At 60.1% G+C, this 18,431-nt stretch overlaps 1 protein-coding gene across 9 annotated transcripts in view; it reads right to left on the bottom strand.

Annotated features, from left to right (window-relative positions):
- ANKRD11 (ankyrin repeat domain 11) overlaps window positions 1–18,431 on the bottom strand; it is a 157,023-nt gene that overhangs the window by 19,769 nt on the left and 118,823 nt on the right. For 5 of the 9 annotated variants that reach the window (XM_021097040.1, XM_021097042.1, XM_021097036.1 and 2 more), the window contains 2 exons: window positions 6,355–6,496; window positions 4,087–4,222 (listed from right to left, as the gene is read on the bottom strand). In XM_021097040.1, the coding sequence (XP_020952699.1) occupies window positions 4,087–4,113 (27 nt within the window). In that variant the 5' untranslated portion in view covers window positions 4,114–4,222; window positions 6,355–6,496. Of the gene's footprint in view, window positions 1–4,086; window positions 4,223–4,477; window positions 4,659–6,354; window positions 6,497–18,431 lie in introns of those variants that run through there. The other 4 variants (XM_021097034.1, XM_021097035.1, XM_021097039.1 and 1 more) reach the window with 3 other exon arrangements.

Here is an 18,431-nt window from a genome sequence, read left to right as displayed (position 1 = left end):
ATGAGCCAAGCTACAGACGAGAAAGCTGGCGGGTCTGCACGGGCGCCAAAGAGCAGGCTGGGCGGCAGCAGGGCCGGGGTCTGTGGCGGGGGAGGTGAGGGCTGGGGGTACCGCACCTTCTGGCTCCTGGTGAGGGCGGCCGTGCCCTCTTCCCAGGCTGACAGCAGGCGGTCCCCAGCACCCCCCGCAGAGCATGGCCACGTGGCAGGGCCGCATCTCCACGCACACTGCCGGTCGCGGCACTGGGCCTCCAGGAGCTGAAGCCACGTTTTTATCGCCTCTTGCTGGGACGCCCACCCCGCCTCCCCAGGTGTCCCCGGGGTTCCCACGAGGCCCTTTCAGGCCCACCTGGAGGCTTCCTGCTGGGACGCGGCCTCTCCTGGGGGGTGGGCTGCAGAGGGCGGCCCTCGGGGCTCTGTTACAGGACACCCCCGCCCCCCCTACAGCTCAGACTCGCAGGGAAGAAAAGACGTGTCTGAGTTACAGCGAATTCTGGCCGCAGAGACGGGGACTCCCCGGAGGAAGCGTCTGCAGGCAACGCACCAGCAGCGTCCAGTCTGCGGGGTCAGGGCGCTTCCACTTGCAGGATGTGCTCTGCAGACACAGCCCACCCAGCCCCCTCCTGCAGCTTCAGCGGGACTCACATGCTGCCCTCTTCCCCCACCGTGACTCCAGCTACGCCCTGAAGCCTGGGCCCCACCGCCTCCACAAGCAGGGCAGCCTGTCTCCTTCGAGCAGCCCAGGCTGGGGCCCCTCCCGTGTCCTGTCTCTTTCCCTCTGGGCCTTGGTCAAGGCGACGTCTTTAGCTGTAACTTCAATCCACTCGGGCCTGCCTGTCGGGCCTCCTAAGCTCGGAGTCCGTGCCAGTGCTAACTCCCCTCTCCCTGTGTTCTGGCCTTAAAACCCTGCCCAGCCAGCTGTCTGCACCCTGTCTTGTTCTGGTTCCCCCCGCTTCTCCCTGCTGCTCCGTCTCCGTAGCTGATCCTTCCACCAGGAAGGCCTGAGGTGTGGGCAGGCGTGGCTCTCACGGGGCCCTTGCTAGGCCCTCGCCCGCCCACAGCCCCCCAAGCCCTGTGCTGGCAGGTAGTGGGGAGACACACGCCCACCGTGTTCTTCCTAGGCCTCTCCAGCCAAGGGCGGTCTTGGGAGACATCGCGGCCTGTGGTACCCACGGGGCTGGGGCGGGGGGTGGGGGGCATCGACGTGCAAGCTCGCCCCAGGCCAGGTGGACTGATAGCAGCGGGTGGGACCTGGGCCTGTGGCTGTCCCGCCAGCACCTGTCTCATGGCCTCAGGAGCAGACCTTCCTCGCTGAGCAGGCCTATCTCCATGCTCAGTCAGAAAGACAGACTATGGCCCAGGAAGCTCAGCTCATGGACAGACGCCCTCCCCGGCACCACACTCGCCTCTGCTGGGGGCACGGGGCTGGCACGGGGCTCTCCCTCCAGGTTCCTGCTGTCTCTCGCCTTTAAAGGAAGCACCCATGCTGCAGGAGAGAGGGGTCTGTGTGGCCTCTGAGAGGGAAAGGCCAACCCCAGGTGCTCTGGCTGCAATGGGCAGCTCCATCTGGGTGAGGGCACAGCAGTGCCCGGCCCACAGGGGCCCGCAATCAAGAGGCCAGTTTCTAGGAGGTAAAGGGGGCATGAAGGGCCAGACAGCGACCCCCTCCTCCACTGCAGCAACCGCACCAGTTCAAACTCCCACTGGCGCACGGCGGTGCCCTCTGCCCAGCTGACAGGCCCCAACCCTCACGGAGTCGGCAACAGGGGCCAGCGACCCACGCCAGCCCTTCTGGCTCTGGGGTCCTGAGAGCTCCAGGTCACCGCGTGGGCGGCCGTGCCCTGCTGGCCAGTGACCCGGAGTGCAGGTGGAACCCGCCGCAGGCACGCGCAGGCAGCCTGCACTCGGCGGGACACGTGCTCGGAGCTGCGAGGGACCTGGCGCCTCCCTGCACACCCAGGGCAGCCCCGGAGCAAAAGTCACAGCGCAGGGAAGACCGTCCCCGTGACCTCAGTCCCCAAACCGCGACCCAGCCACTCGCACGACTGCACCGTGGAGTCCACACAAAGTCAAACGGGAGCGCCTCAATCTGCCCTCATCCCGGACACGTGGGGGGGGGGGAGGAGACAGGCCCTGCCCTGGAGGGTCCCGGAGGCTCCAGGAAGGTGACAGGGCTGGGGTCAGACCCAGGAGGAAGCCCGCACGGCTGGTTATTATCCACACCATCCTGGACAAGACAATAGGTGTGTGCGGATTTTGAGGCTGGGTGGGGACATTCAAATGCAAAAGGCAGAACAGCAAGGGGCACCCAAGCGGTGCTGCGCCCCTCCCGCCCAACGGGCTGCTCAGGCCAGAGCTCCTGGTAACCCCGGGCTGCGCGCTCTTGGCAGGCCGCCCCCAGCCCTGACTAAGCACTGTGGAGACCCGCCTCCCAGGGCCAGGAAGCCCAGGATGGTCTTAGGCAGGCGGGACTGGGGACGGGGGCGTCCTTTGAAGGAGGCCCATCAGCTGGTGGGGGTGGGGGGGCCCTACACGGAGAGACGTCCTCTTGGCGCTCTGAGCCCCTCACCCAAGTGCCAGGCTGCATCTTCCCAGCAGAGGGCGCTGGAGGGACGGCAGGAGCGGGGCTGCTGGGGCAGAAACCCTTTGCATAATAGCTCCCACGACGGGCCTGACCCCAGCTATCTGCTCAGCATGACGTGCAGTCAGAGTCAGAGGTCCCCCGCAAAGGGACAGCGGACACTCCCACCTATCAGAGAGGCCACAGGTACCAGAGGCCACGCAGCAGGGAGCCCAGCCAGTGGAGTCAGCCCCACAGGCCATGCTGCAGCGCTGCTACTGGAAAAACCACTCGACTGGACTTGCGGTTCAGCCTGTGTTGCTCAGGGGTCAGGGGTGCCCTAACCTGCCCCCCGGGGGGCCAAAAAACCAATGAGGGGCAAACGTCCTAGTTCACGCACAGAATCGAGCCCCTGCCTGGAACCCAACCTTGCAAACGTTCCTCACTGTGTGCACGCCCCTCCTCCCACCAGGGGGGTGCCCGGGAAACCCCTGGGCACTGAGACGCTTCGAGTCCACAAGGCTTTGCAGACACCCCAGCAGCTGGGACAGGGCAGCAGCCCGGGAACGGCCCAGAGGTGACAGGACCTCAGCCCCCAGCCAGCTTGGGAACCAACAGCAGCAGCACACCCTCCACGACAGAGCTGGCACAGATGCTCTGGCCCTAAGGCCTAACACACAGGGGCCCGGGTGCACGCAGCTCACCCTCTGCTCCTCGCCTCGGCCTGGCCCTTCCCTTCCTTGCACCCAGGCCAGCACGACCAGACCCGGCTCCCTGGCCTCTAGTTAACCCAGGTCCAGGCTCCGCAGCTCCATGAATGGAGGCCGTGGCACAGACATGCCCGCCAGGCTGTTTCCTCTGCCACGTCTCCCAATTTTCTTGAGTTTGCCTCGTTTCTGTCCCTGACACTTTGCTGCAACCTGCCACAGTCCCTCTGGTGCAGGATGCCCCACCAGATCCAGGGCCTCAGCCCAGGGCTGCAGCAGGCACAGGGCCTGCGGTCAGATGAGCAGCAAGCAGCCGGCCCAGGATCGAGAGGAAGAGAGCGAGGGGCTGGGTTCTTGCCTGGACCCGGCACGCGCCCCACGAGCAGCTCGAGATGGAAACTGGAAAGCACGCCTCACGTGCTGCTAACCAGGCTGCGCCCACGCGCCCACCGCCTTTGTAGGAAGCCCGCACCAGCCCTGCTTATACGTCCCCTTGGCTTGCATTTCAAACAACGGGGTTCAATTTTTGTGCTTTTGCAGCCCTGAAGGAAAATGTTTACCCTCCAATGTGAAGCCCTCGGGGGATTAAACAGCACAGGTGCCTGGAAGCCTCGAGGGCGAGAAGGCGGCCCTCACCCACCCGTCACGTCACACGGGGAGGCCCCTGGGCAGGCGCGGGCTGGGGGCGCTGCTGCTTTGCACGCTGGCGGGAGTTCTCTGCATGGAAGTCACCCTAGCATCAGGAAGGGGCTTACTCCAGCACCCCCAGGTCTGCTGCAGGACTGGGGCGTCTGCCCTGGGGCACGTCCCCGAGCAGTACCTGTGTCCGAGTCCTTCTGCTCTCCATGGGCCCCCACGGTGAAGGGCAGCTTCCGCTTGGTGGCTCGCTCTCTCACGTCCTTTCCATCGCTGCGGTCCAGCTTCGGGGTCTTGGGTAGGGAAATTTTCTCTTTATCCTGGAAAAGAAAGTGGCACTTGCAGCCCCAGCCCCCAATCACCCCCTCCAAGCGCTCACGTCTCCCGGGACTTCCCTCCGCGGCAGGAAAGCCCATCTCTTACGTGGGCAGCTAACAGCCCCTGCCTGCCAGGCTCCGGTGTGCCTACAGGACCCCATCCTCCCTGAAAGCCAGGGCGCCACGCTCACCAGCCAGGCAGGGGGACAGAGCTGCTGCTGAGCCCTGACCCCGGTCTAGTGTGGCCCCATTTCTCACCCCAACTCTGAAGGAGTCTGGAGAAGCTGCCCCTAAGGAATCTTCCCGTGAGTATGAAGGAACAGAGACAAACAGCAGCTGATTCGGTAAAAAGAGAAAAGGCGCCTCCATGGCTGACAGACCCCGCCCTCCACCACCAGTCTCCCTGCAGAATCCCGAGCCGGCCTCCCGCCGTCCTGCAGTGCGTCTGCCCCACTGCCCTGCGGTGCCCCCTCCTCCTCCCGCGTCATCCCCACACGCCCCCGGGCCTGAGCCCCGCGCCGCAGGCCTGTGACACTGCAGGGCTATCTTCAGGACATGTGCAGCAACAGCGGCCCAGCAGAGCCCGTGCAGGCAGGCGCCCCAAGCGGCGGCCAGCGAAGAGGGGCAGGCAAGGACCGAGAAGCCCGGAGGTCCAGCAGCACACGGGCCTCGGTGTCACCATCTGCAGAGTGGGAGACGGAGCCCAGTCCAAGGCAGGGGGAGGGCCCGGCGTGCAGAGCTGCCAGGCCAGAGCGGGGGGCAGGCTGCTTGGTGGAGTCTTCAAACGCCAACCGAGATCCCAGCTCATCTGCCCCCTGGGCACAGGGCCAACGCGGAAGAAGGGCTGCTACAAACACACGTCGCCCTTCCCCACCAGCAAGCTTTCCTTCCAGAATTCTTCCCAGGGAGATGGCTGGCAGCTAGACTGTCTTGAGCACTGGGCCTCAGGGGCCCCATGAAGTCCTGTCTCCAGGACCCCGACAGCCCTCCAGCTTGATGGCACGTGGCGTCACGCGGCGGTGGTTACCGAGGGGCAGCCCGCAGCACACACTGCCAGCACAGAGGGCGTCGGCGGGCAGAGCCCAAGCTGCAGCCACGCTGCTGGAGTGAGGACAGCTCCTGGGAGTTGGCTGTGCCAGGGCTGGGCGGCCTGCCCACCACTCCTGCCCCCCGGTACTGGGGGACAGGGGAACCCACAGGTAACCCCCCCCAAAAATGTAATAAGTAACTTCCCACCAAGAAAACTCCCGACCCAGTTGGTGGATCTGATCTACAGACACATAAAAAAGATAATACAATTAACAACATATTCCGGAGAGCAAGAAAAGGAAAAATCAGTGTAATTCACCACATTAAGAAAATAAAGGACAGGAAACCAGTGACCATCTCAACAGCTGCAGAGAGTCTGAGGTCCTAACGCGAAGTCTCAGGACACCGGGGAAGGGGGCATCCTCCCCTGCACGGGCTCGGGGGCAGGACACTGGGTGCTGCCCTCAGAAGCCTATACCCCCGTCAACTGAAAAACACCAAGATTTTCTTAAGGAGCAAAAGATCTGAACATGCACTTTGCAGAAGAAAATATCCAGACAGCCAAACAGTGTTTATAAAGGCGGTTGGCGTTAAGAAAACTCAAAACCACAAGGAGACGCAGAATGGCTAAAGGAACAGAGCAACTGGACTCGGCTGCCGTGGGCGGCCGCTCAGAGTTTCTGTCAGAACTGGTGGGACGAGTGATGGGTCACACACATGGACAGTAGAAAAGGGGCAGCAGCTGCCCATCGAAAGGCAAATAGGTACACGCGCCCCAGGACTGCTCCAGACTGAACATGCCACAGCCCAACACACGCCCCCCGCCCCCCGGGGGAGAGGGCACGTCCTTCCAGGGAGCAGGGGGAGGGGGAGCAGGAGCAGGAGGGAAGGGGGAAGATGAGGAGGGGGAGCAGGAGGGAGGGGAGCAGGAGGGGAGGGGAGCAGGGGAGGGAGCGGGAGGGGGGAGGGGGGAGCAGGGGGAGGGGAGCGGGAGGGGGGAGGGGGGAGCAGGGGGAGGGGAGCAGGGGGAGGGGAGCGGGAGGGGGGAGGGGGGAGCAGGGGGAGGGGAGGGGGAGGGGGAGGGGGGGCAGGGGGCAGGGGCTCACCTTTTTCCCGGGCTGCTTCTCCACCATGTCGTGGCTGAGGGCGCGCTCCTCCTGCTGGGCTGGCCTAGAACACCCACCCCTGGGCATCGTCTCCTCCTCAGCCAGCCGTCATCTACGCCGCCATCGCTTCATCCTCCACAGTCTGCTCCGAGAGAGGACACAGGGGTCAAGGGCTGCTGAACTGACCCGCGGCCCGAGCAAGGGCCAGTTCTGCCACCCCACCCCCCCACACACACCGGGGAGGGACCCTCTGGAGGCAGCCCGGGCGGTCCACACCAGCAAGAACCTCGTCTACACTGCCGGATGGAGAACACTTCACAGCAAGGGGCTTAGAGCTGAGGAAGGTGGGCGCGGGGGGCCACTCTGCTCTGCGGAGCACCATGTGCCAGGGGCAGGGTGACATCTCGAGGGCCCTGCTCACCCCACGTGCACACCCCAACAGAAGGTCAGAATGAGATGGCACCAGGTCCGCCCACCCTCAACTTCCTGAAAATAAGATGTGCAGAGGGCGCCCCCTCTTGCAGGTGGGCCCAAGGCCTTGGCCCCTGCACGTCCCAGGAAATGGCAGGACACGCACTGGGTCCATCCCATTTCTCATTTTCTGATGTTCTGGCATCTTTAAAAGGTTGCTGTCTGGGTAGAGACAGCCCTCCCACGAGATGGCAGAGCCCCCAGAACCACGTGCCACACCCCCTGCCTCTCACGTGCGAGCCCGCCATCCCCCCACCTTACTCCAGACACCAGCCCACACCCACGGCCCCTGGCGCTGTTCCACAGCGGGCTGGCCCACACCCCGCCTGGCACTCCTGCCCTCTGCCCCCGACCACCCCGGCTGCCCTGTTCAGCACACGCCAGCCTCTCTCTGGACCTGTGCGTGGTCTTCTCTGCCCGACGACCATGACGATGGCGTGCGGGGGCGGGGGGGTCTCTCCCCCTCCCACCCTCCCGGGCAACCCCGGGGAAGAAGAGGAGAAAGCGCTCCCTCTCTCGGAGGTTGGCACACAGGTCACACGAACCCATCACATGGCGGGATCCCCTGCCAGGTGGCACGAGATGCCTTTAGACTGACCCCCTGGCGCTCAGCGGCCGCCGCTCTCGAGCCTGCGGCTTTGGCGGCCACGTGCAGAGCAAGGCCACGTGCAGAGCGTTCTGGAGTAGCAGCTGCTTCCCTGCGGGCACACATCTCAGCGCGCTCCGTGGAGCGGGGCCCGCACACGAGCGGCGGGTCTGGGCCTGCGCGCACCCGCCCCCACGGCCAGGCCAGGAGTGGGCCTCACGCGCGCTCTCTGTGCCCAGCACGAGGGCTCCTAAGCGCATCTGCAGCTCCCACTGCAAGACTGGACGGTCGCAGCCTGGGGGCGGGAGGCCTCCCGGAGCCGACTCGGGACAGCTGCCCAGGGCTGCCTGGGACCCCATCAGCCATGTTTCCTTAGCAAGTTACACAGCGGCCCGAGGTGAAATTCTTACAGAGCTCCCAACGGCCTCTGCCGTGACGGAAAACCCAAGGCAAGGAGCCCCAGGCCGTTTGACTCCTGCTCCCTGATGCGAACACACCTCCGTCGTGCAGCCCAGGCAGGAGAACAGCCCAGATCCCATGACTCCTGGACCCAGGAGGGCACACGGACGGCCAGCCCATGCTGTAAAAGGCTGCTTTCACCAAGGGTCCCGAGCTGGCTCGGCTAGATGTCTCCACTCAAAGCAGCGCAAGGCCTGAACGGAAACGCCTGCCCCCCTTTTCCAGCGCAGCACTAAGAACACCTCACTGCAAGGCCCAGAAGCCGTGGGCAAGAGGAAGGGGTGACACAGTGGGGAGCCCACTCCCCCCGGGCCGTGGTGCAGCGGGGGTGGGCGCCTGCCTGTGCTGTGCCCACCCAGGACCTTCCAGGGCACTGGCCACATGCAAACTCTGCGATGCTCCCAGTGCGGCGGTCACTGGTGTTCAAGGGAAAACACTTGGAGGTCCTGCCGTGGCGCAGTGGTTAACGAATCCGACTAGGAGCCATGAGGGTGCGGGTTCCATCCCTGGCCTTGCTCGGTGGGTTAAGGATCCGGCGTTGCCGTGAGCTGTGGTGTCGGTTGCAGGCGTGGCTCGGATCCCGGTGGCCACGGGTCCAAATGGAGCCCTAGCCTGGGAACCTCCATATGCCACGGGAAGCGGCCCTAGAAAAAGGCAAAACAAAACAAAACAAAACAAAACAAAAGCAACACTAACTCCGCCAGGAGACACTGGCCACTGTTCTCAGCTTGTGAGCAATCAGCCAGGTGATTCTTGGAGACCCGCCAGAGCCCGGCGGGCCCACACCTCACCAGGATGCCCCGTGCTGATGGCCGGCCACACGAGCTGCGTCCCCTCCCTGTGGGCTTCACTCAGGCTGGAGAGGGCCGCTGTCCTCCAGGCACTGCCTTTCAGCTGCAGAGGCAGGGCTGGGCTGTGCCCGCAGTGCCTTTCCAGTCCCCTTTCTAGGAGGAGGGCTGCAGGCACGCGGCCACCCGTCCCAGGCGCCCAGGACCAGACTGGTGAGCTGCAGCACCCCCGACTGTGCCCCTGTCTTGCTGACGAACTAGATGAGAACAAACACTCAGGTGCACGTCCATCCTCTTCCCACTTGGCCATCGTGACCCCCAGAGGCTGTCCCCTGCCACCCCGAGCCCCTCATCCAGGCAGCCTCTCCCTCCCTCTGGCCTGTGCCCAGCCGGGGAACGATGTCTGCAGAGGCCCTGGCAGGACAGAGGTGACGTGAGCCTCTCGACAAGGACAAGGACGCACGCTCCTCCCCAAAGTGCTCTGGGCACCGTTGGACCCAGCCCCACGGGCACGCGCCCTCCTTTCTCTGCGCAGAATACGGCACTGCCGGGGGCCCGCGTCGGCTGGGATGTGTGCATGGAAGAGGACGGCAGGTGCGCTCCAATGCCCGCCCTGCAGCCCAAACCCCGGGGACCTGAGCCCCATCCTGCTTCCTCAAGGGACAGGCTGACAGCAAGAACCAACGGGGAGTGGGGGCTTCTCGCGGCCTCTTGTGGATGGAGCTGGAATGTGAGTGGGAGAAGCCGCCACATGCCCACGTTCCCACAGGCACTGTGGGCCAGCAGCTCTGGGAGGACAGGCAGTGGAGCAGGAGAGGCACACAGCCCTGCCACCCAGGGTGCCCCCTCCTGTGAGGCTCCAGGCACAGGGGAGAGTGGAGAGCAAGAAGCCCCAAGTCAGAGCCCCCAGCGAGGCCCCTGGGGCCTCACAGAACAAAGGCAGGTGCGGGAAGAGACAGATGCCAGCAACGCTGGCTTCGGCAGAGTCTAGGGCAGCTTGGAGCAGACGATTCAGAACGTTGAAAATGAGAGGAAACTGGAGTTCCTGTTGTGGCTCAGCAGCAACGAGCCTGACTAATACCCAGGAGAACTTGGGTTGGATCCCTGGCCTCGCTCAGTGGGTTAAGGATCTGCTGGTGCTGTGAGCTTTGGTGCAGGTCAAAGATGTGGCTCGGATCCCGTGATGCTGTGGCTGTGGCTGGTAGCTGCAGCTCCAATGTGACCCCGAGCCTGGGAACTTCTATGTGCCACAGGCTCGACCCTAAAAAGAAAAAATTTTAAATAAAAATTTTTTAATTTAAAAAGTAAATAACATGAGAGAAAACCTAAGTCCTTGAGCATCAGTCCAAAAAGCCCGCTGACACACACAGGCAAAGTCACTCCCCGCGTAATCAAAGCCAACGGCCCGGGACAGGCCTCTTCAACCAAACAGCAGAACCAGCTGAGCCTCAGCCTCTCCCAGCCACCAAGGTCCTCCGTGCAGAGGACAGACCTCATCAGACCTGCCACCCGCTCTGTGCAGGCCGCAGGGTGTGCAGTGCCAGTCCCGGGAAACCCACTTTCAGACCGAGACACCAAATTTAGCCATACTGTCAACCACAGTAAGAACAAAACACATTTTCTTTTTTTTTTTTTTTTTGTCTTTTGTTGTTGTTGTTGCTATTTCTGGGGCCGCTCCCACGGCATATGGAGGTTCCCAGGCTAGGGGTCGAATCGGAGCTGTAGCCACCAGCCTACGCCAGAGCCACAGCAACGCGGGATCCGAGCTGCGTCTGCAACCTACACCACAGCTCACGGCAACGCTGGATCGTTAACCCAGTGAGCAAGGGCAGGGACCGAACCCGCAACCTCATGGTTCCTAGTCGGATTCGTTAACCACTGCGCCACAACGGGAACTCCACAAAACACATTTTCAAGCCAGTGGAAACGTGGAGTGAAAGCCCCCAGCAGCTCCAGCAGGGCTGGCGAAGGACGGCCCTGGGCAGAGCTGTGCTTGAAGAAAGGTTTGAATTTAAAGCCTTGGGATTAAAGAAAATCAAGACTAGGGGCTCTGGTCACGGCTCAGTGGTTAAGGCACCGGACTGGCATCCATGAGGATGCTGGTTTGATCCCTGGCCTGCTCAGTGGGTTAAGGATCTGGCGTGGCTGTGGTGCAGGCCGGCAGCTACAGCTTAGATGCGACCCCTAGCCTGGGAACCTCCATATGCTGTGGGTGCAGCCCTAAAAAAAAAAAAGAAAGAAAAGAAAATCAAGACTGATGTTTTGTCACCAATGAAAGCTGCATGGGGTTAGAATTTCTATGTCCCTGAGTAAAGTTTTACTGGGCTGAAGCTGCACCCAGACGCCGGTCCAGGTCCCAACAGCCCTCGCACAGCTGCCACCCTGAGGGCACCCGAAGCCCTGGGCCCCGAGCACCCACCTCACGACACAGGGCTGCCGTGAACGAGCTGTCCCCCGCCCCCAACGAAGCAGCAGCAGGGACGAGTTCTCCGCTAAGCCCAGATCCCTGTCCCCCAGGCCTGTGACGAGACGGCCGCCTGCGGGGAGCACGAGACGCATCCGCGCAAAGGCTGCTGGCGGCCCAGAGGCCGGGTCCTGCCTCGAAGACGCCGCCAGACAAACTGTCGGCCTTACCAAGGGCTTCCCTGACAGTCATTTTCTCAGAAGTGAACAAACTGATGCTTTCAAGTCAAGGAAAATTAACAGCAGTTGCAACCAATAATAAAATTTGAGCTTTCACATGAAATCTGAATTTTTGAATTCTGGAAAATGTGTATCCGTCTCCTAGCTTCCTCACATCGCAGCTTGAGGACATTTTAAAGGAGGTTGGTAGTGATACAAAAAAGGTTTTTTTGTTGTTGCTGTTTTGCTTTTTTGTCTTTTTAGGGCCGCACCCTCGGCATACGGAGGTTCCCAGGCTAGGGGTCCCATCGGAGCTGCAGCCGCCGGCCTCCACCACAGCCACAGCCACGCGGGATCTGAGCCGCGTGTGTGACCTTCACCACAGCTCACGGCAACGCCGGATCCTTAACCCACTGGGCGAGGCCAGGGATCGAACCCGCGTCCTCGTGGATGCTAGGCAGGTTCGCACCGCGACGGGGACTCCCCAAAACGTTATTTTTCCAATAGCTTGTGGTGGAAGTCAACACACAGACGAGCCGCGTGACCCCGTGGACATGCTCTTTCCAAACGGCCAGGACGGGGCCTCACGAAAGCACGGGCCGGGGCAGACCAGCGGGCGGCAGGGTGGCGCCGGACCAGCAGGGTCGCCAGGTTCTACGGGACCCAGCAGAGGGGACCCCACTGTCCCTCATGACACAGCTGCGAGAGGCTGCTCCTCACGGCGAGTGGGGATCTGCCGGGCGGAGAGGGTGCCAACACCAGCGGGGTTTGCAGATGCCTCAGACGATGCCAGGCTTCTCATTTGCCTTTAGCTCCTATGTAAGAGCTACTTTTCAGTACAAGACGACATGGGACATGTATTGTTAGGGTCGTTACTCTCACATGCACGAATACGTCAAACTGCCTCTGCTTCAATTTTTAGGGTGACCGTGAATGCCACAACTGGACAGCAAAGCTCTGGGGGCCTCCCCGCCGGGCCTCAACCGCTGGCAGGGGTTCGGGTGGGGGCGGGGGGGTGCGAGGCCCGTGTGGAGGGTGAGGGCAGCCCCACCTTGTGGCAAAGACACTCCGTGGGCCAACCCGGAGCCCAAACCAGAAAAGCGGGGACCTGAGACCATAAAATGCCTCTGGTGCACAAGCCCAAATTGGCCGAAGAAGAAAAAAGCAAAGGCCTGTGTTTTTGTTTCCCCAGGGCCGCACCTGCAGCACACGGAGGTTCCCAGGTTCGGGGTCGAACTGGAGCTACAGCTGCCGGCCTGCACCACAGCCACCCCCACCCCGGATCAGAGCTGCATCTGCGACCGACACCACAGCCACAGCAATGCCAGATCCTTAACCCACTGAGCGAGGCCAGGGATCCAACCCGCAACCTCATGGATACTAGTCAGATTCGTTTCCGCTGCATCACAACGGGAACCCCACAAAAGTCCTTTACATAAAACTCAGGCAAATAAAATTGAAAGGGAAGAGCCTCGAACTGCATAAGGAAGTGTTGGGGGGGTAAAGTTTAAAAGTTGCAGAACAGCGCTAACCAGCGTGATGCCGACACAAGGAGCTGACAGGTGGGCCACGGGCTCATGGACCTACGTTCTGACCAGGAGCCCCTTGGGGACCAGAGAGGGGACAGTCCACGCGCAGACAGGCAGGGAGATGATCCCACGTCACACCACAGAGGGGACCAACTCTGTGCAGCCGCTGGACGGCAGTCAAAACTCAAACAAATTTTCAGTTTGTGTGCGTGAGTGAGACCGTCACCAATTCCAGGTCGAGGAGGATCCTGCACAACCAGAGACACGAACCAAAGGGAAGGTCTGAGAGGCCTGCCGCCCTTCCAAGGAGCAAGTTCTGTCGCCGACTCCCGCAGGTGTAGCTCACCCAGCACATCCGAAGAGCTCTGCCAGACCGAGAGGCAAAGACAAACCACCCACTTCCGCAAAGGGAGAAGTCCCAAACCGGAAGCAGGTGGAAAAAGACCCTCAGCGTCTTTAAGCGGCGGGAAAACGCGAGCAAGACGCACAGTGAGACGCGGACCGCCAGGCAGCGTGTGTGGGCAAGAAGCAGCGGGCGCGCTCTGACGCCCACCCACAGCCCACGGTCCCGCAGGCTCGCTCTGGGCCGCGGGGCAGCCAGCACCAGCAGGCTGGCACGGAGCATGACACAGCAGGGCTGCCCAGTCTCACACTTAATGTGGCAAAGGTTACGCAATGTGTGCACGTCTTGAAAACACCGTGGGCTGCAGAGCTGAGGGATGCGAGCCTAGGCGGCGAGACTGTTACAGATGGGAAGAGGGGCCGCAAGACTGGAGGGCAGCGGGGCTGGGGCATCGCGGCTGCGAGCGCCACCAGGAGTTTCCCACACGAGGTCACGTATCCTTTGTGACCATGAACAGTGCGTTTATACTCTGCAGCCTCTGGAATGTTCTACCACATTTCACAATAATCAAGTGAAAGAAGCGGCACCGTGTTCCAGCTATGGTGCAGGCCGCACCCTGGCAAGACTGTAGAAGGTCAGGGGCTGGTCGCTGCTGCAGGACTCGCTCCCTCGGGCCCCCCCCATCCTCCACGTGGCCTGCTGAGGAGGGCGGCTGCGGGGCCGCAGTGGGGCCGACCCCGAGGTTCCCCAGGTGTGGAAAGCCCCTCACCTGGGCACAAAGCATACAACGTGCCACGCTCACTGCAGGACAGGATGCAAACGAAAACCCCTCCGAGAACAGTGAACACACAGCTCGAAGAAGGGGGGGGGTGGAGGAGGGCTGGAGACAAAAGGGAAAACGCCTCGTACACAGAAGGAACCAAGACGCAGACAAGGTGCGGTGAAAGAAGAACAGGAAATGCCAGAATCCTCAACCCAGCCACCAAGCGCCCCTCGGAACGGGGGCCACACACCAGGCTGCTGCACAGAGGGGGCAGCGGCAGGGGCAGAGGCCCAGGAACGGGGCCAGGACAGGAGAAGCTGCACGGGACCAGCCTGCAGCACTGCAAGAGGCTGGGTCACAGAGCCCACCCACGAGGTGGTCACAGCACAACAGGGGGCAGACCCGGCACCAGCACCGTGGCATGACCCCCACAAGTGTTGCCAACTGGAGAGGGCGGCCAGAGAGAGATGGGTACAGCTACGCTTGTGTCGCAAAATACAGAATAGGAGTTCCTGTGTGGCTCAGCGGATTAAGAACCCGACAAGTATCCACGAGGATGTAGGTTCAATCCCTGACCTCGCTCGGTGGGTTAAGGATCTGGTGTTACCAAGAGCTGTGGTGTAGGTTAGATCCCGTGCCGCTGTGGGTGTGGTGTAGGATGGCAGCTATAGCTCCGATTTGACCCCTGGCCAAGAAACTTCCATATGACGTGCAGGTGCGGCCATCAAAAGCGGGGAAAAAGACTGCAGAAGATGCAAACATAGTTCAATCCTCAGAAACAATCAGTGCGATCCACCACAGGCACCGGCCAAAGAAAACAATCACCTAATCCTGCCGCGTGACGCAGAAAAGGCCCCTCACACAAGCCAAAGCTCGCGACACAGACGTCAGCACCACAGGGAGCCCCTCAAAGCAGGGGGGCGTGTCCGCAGCATCGGCACCCTTAACCCTTAACCCGGGGCCCTGACGGAGGCCCCTCCCACACCGCCCGAGACGTCACACTCACGCTGTAGCCAGGGCGACATCCAGAAGGGGAACAGAGGAGTCCCCGTGAGGCCCAACAGGTTGAGGACCACCACCGCCACCATCACTACCGGGGCTCTGGTCGCCACGGTGGTGGGGTTCAGTCCCTGGCCGAGGGAACTTCCTCATGCCGTAGTCTCCCAAGGCAACAGAAATGAAAACAAAACTAAACCAAGGGGACCTGATCAAACTTTCAAGCTTTTGCACAGCCACGGAAACTCTAAAGAAAGGTAAGACAACCTACAGAACGGAGACTATAGCTGCAAGCAAGGCAACCGACAAGGGCTCAATCTCCAAAATATGCAAAGAACTCAGACAGCGAAGCAACAAAAACACAACCCCTCGAAAACTGGGCAGAGGGCCGAACACACACTTCCTCAGAGAAGACACCCAGGCGGCCCCAGGCCCGGGAAGAAGCCCTCGGCATCCTGATGGTTCGAGAGCTGCGAATCCAAACTGCACCGAGGCACCGCCTCCCGCCCGTCAGAACGGCCATCGCTCCCACTGCCGCAGCGGGCGTGGAGCAGCGGGAGCCCTCCCGCGCTGCTGGGGGGAACGTAAGCTGGGGCAGCGGCTGTGGAGAACCGTCTGGAGGGGCCCTAGAAAACCAAACACAGAACGACCATGTGATCCAGCAACCCCCCGCTGGGCGTCGATCCAGAGAGAACTACTCTTCAAAAGGACACACGCACCCTGTGTTCCCGCAGCACTCTTCACAGTAACCACGAGAACCACGCACACGGCCATCGACGGAGGGACGGATTCAGGAGACGGGGTGCACATGCACCTCGGAACACTCGTCAGCCATAAAAAGAACGAAGTAAGGGTGCCACGGTGGCCCGGTGGTAATGAACCCAATTAGTACCCGTGAGCACGTGGGCTGATCGCTGGCCTCGCTCAGCGTGTTAAGGATCCGGCGCTGCCGTGAGCTGTGGTGCAGGCTGCAGATTTGGCTCAGATCTCACACTGCTGCGGCTGCGGTACAGCTACCACTCCGATTCAACCCCTAGCCTGGGAACTTCCACATGCTGCAGGTGCGACCCTAAAAAGACAACAAAAGACAGGAACAAAAAAACGAACAAACAGAAAAAAACCAAAAAAACGGACATAATGCCCTTTGCAGCAACCAGGGCGGAGCTGGAGAGTCTCATACTAAGCACGCCGTCTGACACCACTTCCATGTGGAACCTAAGACACAGCTCAGATGGACCCGCCTGCAGAACAGACACACATCACAGACACGAGAGCAGACCGCGGTCGCCGCGGGGGAGGGGGACGGAGTGGGTGGGCGGGGAGTCTGGGTTCGGTAGGTGCAGCTGTGACCTTGAGAATGGATAAGCAACGAGGTGCCGCTGTCCAGCACCGGCAGCTCTGTCCAGTCTCCTGTGACACCACACGACGGAGGTCAGTACGAGAAAAAGGATGCATGCAGACGTATGACGGGGGCGCTTGGCTGTACAGCAGAAATGGACAGAACATTGCAAATCAGCTACATTTAAAAAAAAAAAAAAAAAAGTGAAGTAACAGAGAAGGGAAAACACCGGGAGGCCACACACCCAGCCTCGCATGAAGCAGCGTGTCTTGTGGACGTGTGCTCAGGGCGGGTGTTAAAAGGCAGACGTAAATCCCATGGGAAGCTGTCAGGACACTTCAGAGACACTGGCCTAAATGGGTAAGACCAGAAATCTGTTGCTTTTCTACACACTAACAATGAGCTATAGAAAGAGAAAGGAAAAAGCAAGACAAAGACAAAGAGTGAAAGAATTGTACCTGCATCAAGATAAAACACCCAGGTAAGAGATCATCAGAAAACGATACCACACTGAGGAAGGGAATCTGAAGATGGGGAAGGCGGGACGGGAAGACGAACCATGCTCTGGGACTGGAAAAATTACTACTGTTAAAACGGCCACGTACCCGCCCCCATCTACAGACTTAAGGCAATCCATATCAAGATACCTCAGACATTTTTCACAGAACTCAAACAAATAATCCTAAAATTTATATGGAACCACACATTCTGCCAAACTGCCGAAGTGAGCTTAAGGAAGAAGAATGTGGCAAAGTCAGGCTCCTTGGCTTCAGACTAGACTACAAAGTGACAGTAATTAAAACAGTACGGGAGTTCCCGTCGTGGCGCAGTGGTTAACGAATCCGACTAGGAACCATGAGGTTGCGGGTTCGATCTCTGCCCCTGCTCAGTGGGTTAAGGATCCGGCGTTGCCGTGAGCTGTGGTGCAGGTTGCAGACGCGGCTCGGATCCCGCACTGCTGTGCCTCTGGCGTAGGCCGGTGGCTATAGCTCCGATTCAACCCCTAGCCTGGGAACCTCCATATGCCGCGGGAGCGGCCCAAGAAATAGCAACAACAGCAACAACAACAACAACAGACAAAAAGACAAAAAAAAAAAAAAAAAAAAAAAACAGTACGGTGCTGGCACAGAGACAGACACATGGGTCAATGAACAAGACAGAAAGCCCAGAGACACACACTTCAAATAATCCACAACGGAGGGGCAAGAATATACACTGTAAAAGACAAACCTCTTCAATAAGTGGTGCTGGAAAAACTGGATAGCTACACACGAAAGAGTGAAATTAAACTCCAACACGATATGCAAAATAAACTCAAAATGGACTAAAGACCTACACCTAAGACTGGAAACCGTAAACTCCTAAAAGAAAACATGGGCAGAACTTTGACAGAAATCAGAGCAGTATTTTTTGTCTCTTAAGGCACAAGAAATAAAAGTAAACAAAAGGGATCTAATTACACTGAGAAGCTTTTGCACAACAAAGGAAACCACCTAAGAAAAGACAACCAACTGAACTGGAGAAACATCTGCAAATGATACAACCAGAGAGGAGTCATCTACAAACTACACCCACAGCCCAGAAACTCAAATACGGGAAAAAAAAAAAAAAAAAAAAAAAAAAACCAAACAAAAAACAGGCAAAAAACCAGAATAGACGTTTTCCAAACGGAGACACACAGACGGCCTGTTCAACCCCACGGACGGTGAGAGAAACACAAATCCAAACCACAATTAGGCACCACCTCACCCCCGTCATGATGGCCATTATCCAAAAGCCAACACGAGTCCCCTGGGGGCCTCGCGGTTAGGGGCCTGGGGTTGGTTCTGCTGTGGTCTGGGCTCAGTCTCCGACCTGGGAACTTCCACATGCCTCAGGCGAGGGTGTGCAGAAAACAGTGTGACCTCACTGGTGGGGATGGCAGCTGGTGCAGCCACTGCGGGGAACAGTCTGGACGTTCCTTAAAAACTAAAACCACCCCATGATCCGGCAGTCCCACTCCTGGGAATACGCCTGGGGGGGAACCAATTCAAACACATACACGCTTCCCAGTGGTCATGGCAGAACCATTCATCGGAGCCAAGATGTGGAAGCAGCACACGTGTCCACAACAGATGAACAGAAAAAGACAACGCGGTACCAACAGACAACGGTGTGTGAGGTATGAAAAGAGCCAGCACT

The sequence above is a fragment of the Sus scrofa genome, chromosome 6 (genome assembly GCF_000003025.6).
Source record: "Sus scrofa isolate TJ Tabasco breed Duroc chromosome 6, Sscrofa11.1, whole genome shotgun sequence".
Taxonomy (NCBI): domain Eukaryota; kingdom Metazoa; phylum Chordata; class Mammalia; order Artiodactyla; family Suidae; genus Sus; species Sus scrofa.
The sequence above is the reverse complement of the archived record's forward strand: the minus strand, read 5'-3'. Positions and strand labels throughout refer to the sequence as shown.